This window comes from Mus pahari, chromosome 9 (assembly GCF_900095145.1).
Source record: "Mus pahari chromosome 9, PAHARI_EIJ_v1.1, whole genome shotgun sequence".
Lineage (NCBI taxonomy): Eukaryota > Metazoa > Chordata > Mammalia > Rodentia > Muridae > Mus > Mus pahari.
In genome coordinates this window covers 49,983,673-49,993,113 of record NC_034598.1, presented here as the reverse complement: position 1 = coordinate 49,993,113, position 9,441 = coordinate 49,983,673, and the positions used below count along the sequence as shown (strand labels likewise).

The window sequence follows — 9,441 nt, the reverse complement described above, 5'->3', positions numbered from 1 at the left end:
CACATGGTGGCTCACAACCATCTGTAATAGGATCTGATGCCCTCTTCTGGTGTGTCTGAGGACAGCTACAATGTACTCATATAAATAAAAAGAAAGGAAAGAAAGAAAGAAAGAAAGAAAGAAAGAAAGAAAGAAAGAAAGAAAGAATCCCTAGGGCTCATGTATTTTGAATGCTCAATCCCTAGGCGGTGGAACTGTTAGAAAGGATTAGGAGGCGTGGCCTTGTTGAAGAAAGTGCATCACACTGAGGGTGGGCTGTGAGGTTTCAAAGCTCATAAAGGCTCAAGCTCTCTCTTGGCTTGCAGATCAGGATGAACTCAGCTACTGTAGAGCCATGCATGCTGCTGCCATGCTGATGAGCCTGAGACCATAAAGAAGGCCCAGTTAAATCTTCTCCTGGTGGTGAGATGGCTCAGTGGGTAAGAGCACTGACTGCTCTTCTGAAGGTCCTGAGTTCAAATCCCAGCAACCACATGGTGGCTCACAACCATCCGTAATGAGATCTGACGCCCTCTTCTGGTGTGTCAGAAGATAGCTACAGTGTACTTATGTATAATAAATAAATAAAATCTTAAAAAAAAAAAATCTTCTCCTTTACAAGAGTTGCCTTGGGCACAGTGTGTTCACAGCAACACAACACTGAAAGAGTGAGTAGAAACACTCGAAGCACAAGCCTGGCTTGATCCCTGGGACCCCTGAAGCTGTCCACCAACCTCCACATGCATACCACGGCTGGCGCCTGTCCATGATCACAACACAGATCTTACACGTATCATAGAACATGTGGTGAAATCTAGACCCTCGGGGCTGCCAGCTGGAACATGGAAGGACGCAGCCGCTGTGGAAAACACAACAGATCCTAACGCGGTACGCAAACCACAGTCAGCCATACTTCACTCCTCAGTAGAGACAGAATACAAACCCCTGAAACACAGTTAAGCAGATGTCGGTACACGAGCCTGCAACATTACTCACAGTAGTTCAACGGCAGTAGCAAGCAGGTGTGCACCCAGTGACAGGTGAACATGCGGAACAACAAGGGGTATCTGCAGAAGACGAAGCCACAAAACCAAATATATCCCCCATAAATACTATGTCATGGCTAGAAACAATACACTGGGTAAGCTGGAACAAATATTTTATAATTCTACTTACATGATGTGCTGGATAATTTTATGTTGACTTGAGAGACAAGCTAAAGTATTTTGCAAGGAGGGAGCCTCAATTAAGAAAAAAATGCTTCCCTGGGCTGGTGAGATGGCTCAGCGGGTAAGAGCACCCAACTGCTCTTCCGAAGGTCCCGAGTTCTAATCCCAGCAACCACATGGTGGCTCACAACCATCCTCAACGAGATTTGACTCCCTCTTCTGGAGTGTCTGAAGACAGCTACAGTGTACTTACATATAATAAATAAATAAATCTTAAAAAAAAAAAAATGCTTCCCTAAGATCTGGCTGTAGGCAAGCCTGCAGGACATTCTCTTAATTAGTGACTGGCAGGGTAGGGTAGTTCTAGGTGCTATAAACAAGCAGGCCGAGCAGGCCATGAGGAGCAAGCCAGTAAGCAGCACCCCTCCATGGCCTCTTCATTGGCTCCTGCCTCCAGGTTCCTGCCCTGTTTGAGTCCCTGTCCTGACTTCTTTCAGTGATGAAGAGTGATGTTGGACTATAAGCTGAATAAACCCTTTCCTTCCAAGTTGCTTTTGGTCATGGTGTTTCATCCCAGCAATAGAAGCCCTAACTAAGTCATGTGACACATCTAGAAAAGGATGTCTCTATGTCCAAAAGAGAGGTCACCAAATAAAGGGGCAGTGGTTCTAGTTCATTCATAAAACACACAGTCCTCTAGCACATGGTTCTGCTCCTCCTTGTTTGCCTAGGGAATCTGCAAACTGCCCAACAGCCCCCACACAGCACCATGCATAAGACGAGGGAACTTCAAGCATGTGGGAGGCAGAGGCAGGCAGATTTCTTCATGAGGCTAGCCTGGTCTACATAGAGGGTTCCAGGACAGCTGGGGCTACATATTGAGACCCTGACTCAACCCAAAACCCAGCAGAACTGAACGTGCTTCTCAGCAGGGTACAGGTAAGATCTTACAATCTCCAGGCTGGAGCTCTGAGTCACCGCCCTGAATCAGGACGACATCAGCAAGAGAGCAAGGCAGTTCCCGGACACAGTGACCATATCTTACATTACTCTCTTCCCTTTTTCTGAGATGAGAGCTTGCTAAGTCATCTGTCCTGGAACGCGGAATCCTCCTGCCTGAGTGCTAGATTTACAGGCCTGCACTGTCACGGCTGGCTACTTCCTTTTTGTGGTACTGGCAATGAACTCAGGGTGCGCTACCACAGAGCCTGATGCCTACGACAGCATGAAACAATAAATACAGCCGGGAGTGGCAGCTCAGGCATGTGATCCCTTCAATGGAGAGGTGGAGGTGGGAGGTTAAGAAAGGCCCGCTTCAGCTACACAGTAAGTCAGAGACCACCAGCCTTAGCTACACAATAGCCTATCTCAAAAACAAAAACAAAGCAAAATGCAACAATGTATACAGAGAAACTGCTGGGGCGATTATTGTGGTTTCTAGAACCAAGGAGGGAAGAGTTGAGAGGTGAAAGTTTGTTTTTTTTTTTCTTTAAAGATTTATTTATTTTATGTATATGAGTACATCATTGCTATCTTCAGAAACCCCAGAAGAGGGCACTGGATTCTACTACAGATGGTTGTGAGCCACCATGTGGTTGCTGGGAATTGAACTCAGGTCCTCTGGAAGAGCAGTCAGTGCTCTTAACCACTGAGCCTTCTCTCCAGCCCCAAGAGGTTGAGGTTTAGTTGTGGTTAGCCTCTTAACTCCCTCTTTAATCAGAACATAGACTGTGTGGAGAGGTTCAGCCTGTAATCTCAGCTCCCAGGAGGCAGACACAGGAGGATCACAAGTTTGAAGGCAGGGTGGACAACAGAGCAAATTCCAGGCCAGGCTTGGCTATAGAACAAGACCCTGTTTCAAACACTCTCTTCCCAAGACCAAAAAAAGGTCAACAGCAAAACAGAGTCAAAGCAAATGCGGCAAATGTGGCAAATGAGCACCATCAATTCTCTCAGAAGCAGACAGCTCTGTCTGAGGCGCGTCACAATTAAGAAGAAAAACCAGGGTTATTGCTAGGATCATAAATACCCAAGGTAGGATTCCACACTGCTAACCAGAGCTCAGCCCCAACAACTATGTTTATTATTGATTTATTTTATTTTATTTTATTTATTTTATTTTACTTTTTGAGACAGAGTTTCTCTGTGTAGCCCTGGCTGTCCTGGAACTCACTCTGTAGACCAGGCTGGCCTCGAACTCAGAAATCTGCCTGCCTCTGCCTCCCAGGTGCTGGGATCAAAGGCGTGCGCCACCACTGCCCAGCCACACCATTGCCACTGGATTCCCAAGTCTTGACTGCCCCTTCCACCTGCCAGGCACCCTCTTCTTTCCCATCTCCCACCTCTCTATACCTGCTGGGCTAAACTTCCATCAATTATTAGCTCAGAGGTCACTCTCTCCGTAGGCCTTCCTTTTCCCTTCCACTTAGCTCCTCCCCTGGCTGCTGTCACATGCTGTGTACCCAGCCTGGAGTGGCTCTGATCCTGCTTCACTGAACACCTGCCTCTACTGCAAGGCACAGGGCACGTGCTCAGGAGACAGCGGGAAGATGCCATGTAGCTAAGTGTCAGGGTACAGTGCAGTGTGGCAGTGGATGTGCCTCTCTGCATGTGGAGCACTGCAGGGACACAAGCGGCTTTCTGGGCAAGTCAACAAGGCTAACATTTGAGGCCGGGCATGATGGTTCAGGCCTTTAACCCCAGCTCTTGAGGCAGAAGGCAAGAAAATCTGTGTGAGTTCAAGGTCAGCCTGGTCTACACAAAGAGTCCCAAGGCCAGAGCTACATAGAGGCCCTGGAGAGAGAGAGAGAGAGAGAGAGAGAGAGAGAGAGAGAGAGAGAGAGAGAGAGAGAGAGAGAGAGAGAGAGAGAGAGAGAGAGAGAGAGAGAGAGAGAGAGAAAGGAACTGGTTGTTACTCTTCCTTCTTGGGATGGTTCAGTGGAGTCAGATAGAGACAGATATTAAATAAGATCATTTCAGGCAGTGACACGTGCCCCCTTGTTTGTCTGTTTTTGAGACAGGTTCTCATTCTGTAACCCAGAATGCCCTCCACTGTGGAGCCCAGGCCGGCCCCAAACTTAGCAGTCATCCCCTGCCTCACACTACTAAGATCTGGGTTTATAGGGGTGAGCCACCCCATGGCCACTTTACAGTACAGACTTTGAAGAACATAAGCGCTCTAAATGATTGCCAGGACGAAAGGGGCCTGTGTGTGTGTGTGTGTGTGTGTGTGTGTGTGTGTGTGTAAGCACAGGCATCACTAGGGGTAAAACCTGAATGGACAGACAGGGCAGAGGGACAAGGCTACTGTGACAGAAACTCGATGAGTATTTTTATCTCCAGCCTAGATTTGGTTGTTGAATCACAGAGCTAATTGCCGACTGGCGATCGCCAAGGGGGATGTCTGGCAGGCTTTCCGACCTCCATATGCACAGAACCAGCCCATCTTCCTTCTTCGAGCCTGTTCCTTCATGCTGTCACTACTAACAATCCTGTGGCTTTCAGCCACTGAAGCTAAAATGGCAGCGATCATCTTAACTCCACCCCATGTCCAACACAACAACACATCTTATTGGTTTACCTTCAGAATATAAATACAACACAGGCAGAGAGAGGGTGTAAGCAGAGCACAATGCTACACACGCATGAAATGTCTTGAGGAGCTGGAGAGGCACTCAGGACTCGGTGGCTAAGAGCACACACACACTGCTCTTGCTCAAGACCCAGGTTTCTTTCCAGGTCACAACTGACTGCCTGCACCTCTAGTTTCAAGGGATCTGACTCCTCTGGCTTCTAAGGATACCTGTATACATAGTGCACATAAACTCATTCAGGCAAGAGACAAACACACACACACACACACACACACACACACACACGCCTAAATATTTTTTAGAAAGCTTTAAAATAGTTTCTTTAAATATTTTTAAAACGTCATAACGAAGCCCACTATTTTATATAATAGTTTTTTTAAAAATTAAAATTAAGTCAGGCAACGGTGGCGTACGCCTCTAATCCCAGCACTCATGGGGCAGAGGCAGGTGGATCTCTGTGAGTTAAGGGCAGCCTGGAACTCCAGGACAGTCAGTCACTGCTGAAGCTGAACTGTCCAATGGTCTCCAGGACCAGGCAGAAGGGGCAGGGAGTGCCCACGGCAGCACAACAGAGCCAGCTCACACCGCTCTCAAGGACTGACCTGACCGGCAAAGTTTTGGCAGCGCTGCAAGATGGCTGACAGGCATCGTACCCGACAGCCTGGCTTGGGCACGGATGAAGTATTAGCACAGCGGTGAGTGCTAACATGGCAAGCGTCTTCCCCTCCTGAAATGGAGTGTTCGATGCTACTGTGCAGTTGGTTGTGGGAATCTGTTTTGCGTACAGCTAGTGCTGGTGGGTGCCACAGCTGCCGGGGTTGTAGGTAGCTCTCTATCGGTGTCTACGATGGTGTAGACCGGGTAGCTTTCCTCATGCGCCTGCCTGCACTCAGCCATAACCCAGGAGAACTCAGAGACCCAGCCACGGGACAAACAAGAGATCTCTCTTGTTTGTTTTTCTGTAGTTCACAATAGCCTTAGGCTCGCTTCCGCCTCCCACATTTACTGAGATTACAGGTGTGCACTGCCATGCCCAACTGGAGAGGCTTTTTTTTTGTTTTGTTTTGTTTTTTCGAGACAGGGTTCCTCTCTATAGACAGGGTTCCTGGCTGTCCTGGAACTCACTCTGTAGACTAGGCTGGCCTCGAACTCAGAAATTCACTTGCTTCTGCCTCCCAAGTGCTGGGATTAAAGGCGTGTGCCACCAGGCCGGGCCTGGAGAGGCTTTTAAGGCTGCCCTGGAACCCACTTGGAAGACCAACCCGGCTGCCTTCAAACTCACAGAGATCCACCTGTCTCTACTTCCAGAGTGCTAGGATTTAAGGCTTGCATGACCACTGCCAGCCCTGAAGGGAGTTTTTTGTTTTGTTTTGTTTTTGTTTTTTTGAGACAGGGTTTCTCTGTGCAGCCCTGGCTGTCCTGGAACTCACTCTGTAGACCAGGCTGGCCTCAAACTCAGAAATCTGCCTGCCTCTGCCTCCCGAGTGCTGGGATCAAAGGCATGCGCCACCACTGCCCGGCTGAAGAGAGAATTAAAAGGCCATTAGGAGGATATCCGTGCTTTGAGAGAATTAGCCCTCTCTCCCTCCTTCTCATCCTCACTTCTTAGCTGTGATTCCCTCCTGTTGTGGTGACCCCACCCCACCCCCAGCCCCAGCCACGAGATAATTTTCTAGTTGAAATCTTGCTACTGTTATGAATCATAATGTAAATGTCTGATATTCAGGGTATCCGATGCGTGGCCTTTGTGGGGGTCGCGACCCACAGGTTGAGAACCACTGGCCTGTGGCTTCTTTCAGGCTTTTTTCAGACTCACTTCTTGAGTTAGCATCTGTCTCCCCCTCTACCTCAGGCCTTCCCTACACGCAGGAGCTTCCTGTTTGCTTCCCACTCTGCCGGAAGAGTTAAGACCGATATCTCCCTGTTACATCCAGAGCAAGAGGAGTCAAAAACAGATGCTAACATTTACAGCTTAGGGAGCGGAGCGGGAAAGGAGAGGAGATGCTGGGAAGGTTAAATGTGGCTGGAAGTACTGAGGGTAGCCTGTGGGAAATGAAGAGTTAAGTTACCTCTGAAGATGTCAGAGACTGGGCTGGACACCTAAGAGATCCTGCTCCCTTAGCAGGCGGACGACTGTTATTCAGGGAACCTTTTCTTTCCTTGAAGACTTACCCGAACTTCGGCTTCTCGGGGCTTCCCGTTGAGATCACATTTGGACCCATTGCCGTAGGTCTGGCTGTGGTAGCGTTTCAGCCGATGCTGCTTGGAAGCCTGGAGACAACACAAGGCGGGGTGGAGAGGGTGTGAGAATGGGAACACACTCCCACAGGGACCCAGGGATCATAGGTCCAGGTTCCAGGGGGCTTGGTGGGTACCAAACCCCGAGAGACACACCAGCTCAGTCTGAACCTCCCTGTTGCCTGAGTTATCTATCTGCAGCTCAGCCCATCCCCAGTCCAACTCCACACCCCAGTCACCTTGGCTGTTTCGTCGTCCCAGTTGAAGGAGGACTGGTAGTGGCCGAGATAGAGGACGTCACCTTTGATCTCCGAGTCTGTAAGGGAAGCCACAGTAAAGCCCATTATTCTCATTAAGAGGCCTAGAAGGGAGTTTACCAACCACACAGGGTCATGAAGGCTTAGGGGGAGTGTAGGAGTCAGTCACCTTCCATATGGTACTGCTGGATGTGACGTCCATAACAGAATTCATATGTCCACCAGTCCTTGGTCTGACAATGGAAAGAGGGACAGTCAGGTGGCATGAAATGATCTCCTCATGAAACCACAGTCTCCCGGCTCCAAGATATACAACCTGTCATTTAGTTCTCACCTCCCTCTCTCTCTCCCCTCCCGCATTCTCGACTCTGGGAGAAGGGACAGGCAGCTTTCTTTTCGTGGCTAGAGATGCACATCTAAAGTATAACTGATTCCCACCCATGCCCTTTCTTCTTCTTCTTCTTCTTCTTCTTCTTCTTCTTCTTCTTCTTCTTCTTCTTCTTCTTCTTCTTCTTCTTCTTCTTCTTCTTCTTCTTCTTCTTCTTCTTCTTCTTCTTCTTCTTCTTCTTCTTCTTCTTCCTTCTTCTTTTCGGTCAGGGAAGGGGTAAGACAGGGCCATGATGCTCTGTGATCCACCTGGGATCACAGGCATAAATCATTCCCTGCCCTCCACAAAGATCAGAAATCATGGTATCCTTGAAGCACTTGGATGAAGACTCCCACAGGTTCAAGTGTTAACTGAACTCCGTGGAATACAATGACATCCCGAGGTAATGAGCCAGAGGAGCAGGAGGTGACTTTACAGGTAGGCTCCTGCTCTTCTGGTCCCACCACCGTCCTTCTGATCTTGGTTTAATCTATTTTGAGATCTTCTATCTTAACCCTTCCCTACATTCAGCAGTCTTTGCTTTGCACCCCCAACCCCCATCCGAAAACATATCTAGTACATCAATGGCCCTTTAACTCCCACCACCGGCCTCCATTCCAGTTCCCAAGGCTTCTCTTTGCCCACCCCAGTTCCTTTCACCTTCAGCAGACAAGGGGCATCTCTCATTGGGCTCAACAATTCAGGGATCCCGGGCCCCTGATAAGCAGGCGTCTCCTCCTCCCTTTCACGCTGGAAGTGAATAGCTCCAGCTGGTAGGCGGCACTCATAGCGCTGTTTGTACTTTGAAGACACAACCACCACGTCTGAAGCTTGGCTCTGGGAAAGAAGGGTCGGGAAGAGGGGCAGGGAGGCAGAGGCTGGGACCAAGAACAACGAGATCCCTCTTCAGACCCTGGGGACGTGCCCAGTGGAAGAGAGAATAAGCCACAAGTCCTCCAGCTGCCCCTACTGAGCGGAGGAGAGGGCGCTCTCACTTCCCCACCCGGCGGGGTCCGGGTGCTTTCACCACGACCTGGGGACCTAAGGTCTACAGTGGGGAGCCCTACCCCTGTCGGTGCCTGGTCTCCGGGGATGGGTCTGCCTGCCATTCCCAGCAGGACCGTAGAAACACCACCATCTCTTCTCCATTCCCCCGTTCTCCCGTGCCCGATGCGCAGTTGCCCTTCCTCCTCCACCGTGCGCCCCTTCCTCTTGCACAGGACCCTCGCCTCGCCCCACACCCCTTACCTGCCCTCCCATGACAGGCAACGGCAAGATCTGGATGCCATAACGCATCTCACTCAGCTCCTCCAAATTCAGGCTCCCGACACCGCCCGTCAGACGCGCAGGTAACAGGAGCCCCAGAAATAGCAATCCCAACAGACTGGACAGCAGCACCTCCGCCGCCATCTTCCGCTCCGTCTCTGCCAGAGATGTCCCTTCCGCCCCAAACCTGGCAGCAGCCTCACCCGCCCATTAGCGCCCCAAGCTCTCATTGGCGGTCCGGGAGCTCTCTCTTACGTAACGCATCCTCATTTGTAAACGTGGCGTCAAAGCCTCCAGGGAGGCGGGTCGCACTGCTAGTAAAAAAATCAATAGCTGTTTCCGATTGGTCAGGAGCAACAACCAATCATCGGCGAGATTGGGCCCCTCCCCTCCTCGCTCCTTATTCCCGAGGTGTTGTATGTGGCTGTGTTCTTTTGCCTGTTGTCTCATCCCCAGCTGTCGGGAATAAAGCTTCTTACTATTTTTCATATATTTCTTGCAATGTATGGCGCCTCCATCGGGCAGAATATTGAAGCGGATGGTGAGTGTGGGGGATCTCTTTGGAAGCTACT

At 49.9% G+C, this 9,441-nt stretch overlaps 1 protein-coding gene across 2 annotated transcripts in view; it reads right to left on the bottom strand.

Annotated features, from left to right (window-relative positions):
- Nucleotides 1-9,036, bottom strand: part of Os9 (OS9 endoplasmic reticulum lectin) — a 28,548-nt gene extending 19,512 nt beyond the window's left edge. For both annotated transcript variants that reach the window (XM_021204707.2, XM_021204710.2), the window contains exons 1-5: nucleotides 8,852-9,036; nucleotides 8,264-8,440; nucleotides 7,406-7,469; nucleotides 7,219-7,295; nucleotides 6,914-7,012 (exon numbers count right to left, since the gene is read on the bottom strand). In XM_021204707.2, coding sequence (XP_021060366.1) covers nucleotides 6,914-7,012; nucleotides 7,219-7,295; nucleotides 7,406-7,469; nucleotides 8,264-8,440; nucleotides 8,852-9,013 — 579 coding nt within the window. In that variant the 5' untranslated portion in view covers nucleotides 9,014-9,036. The remainder of the gene's footprint in view (nucleotides 1-6,913; nucleotides 7,013-7,218; nucleotides 7,296-7,405; nucleotides 7,470-8,263; nucleotides 8,441-8,851) is intronic.
- Nucleotides 9,037-9,441: the final 405 nt, after the last annotated feature.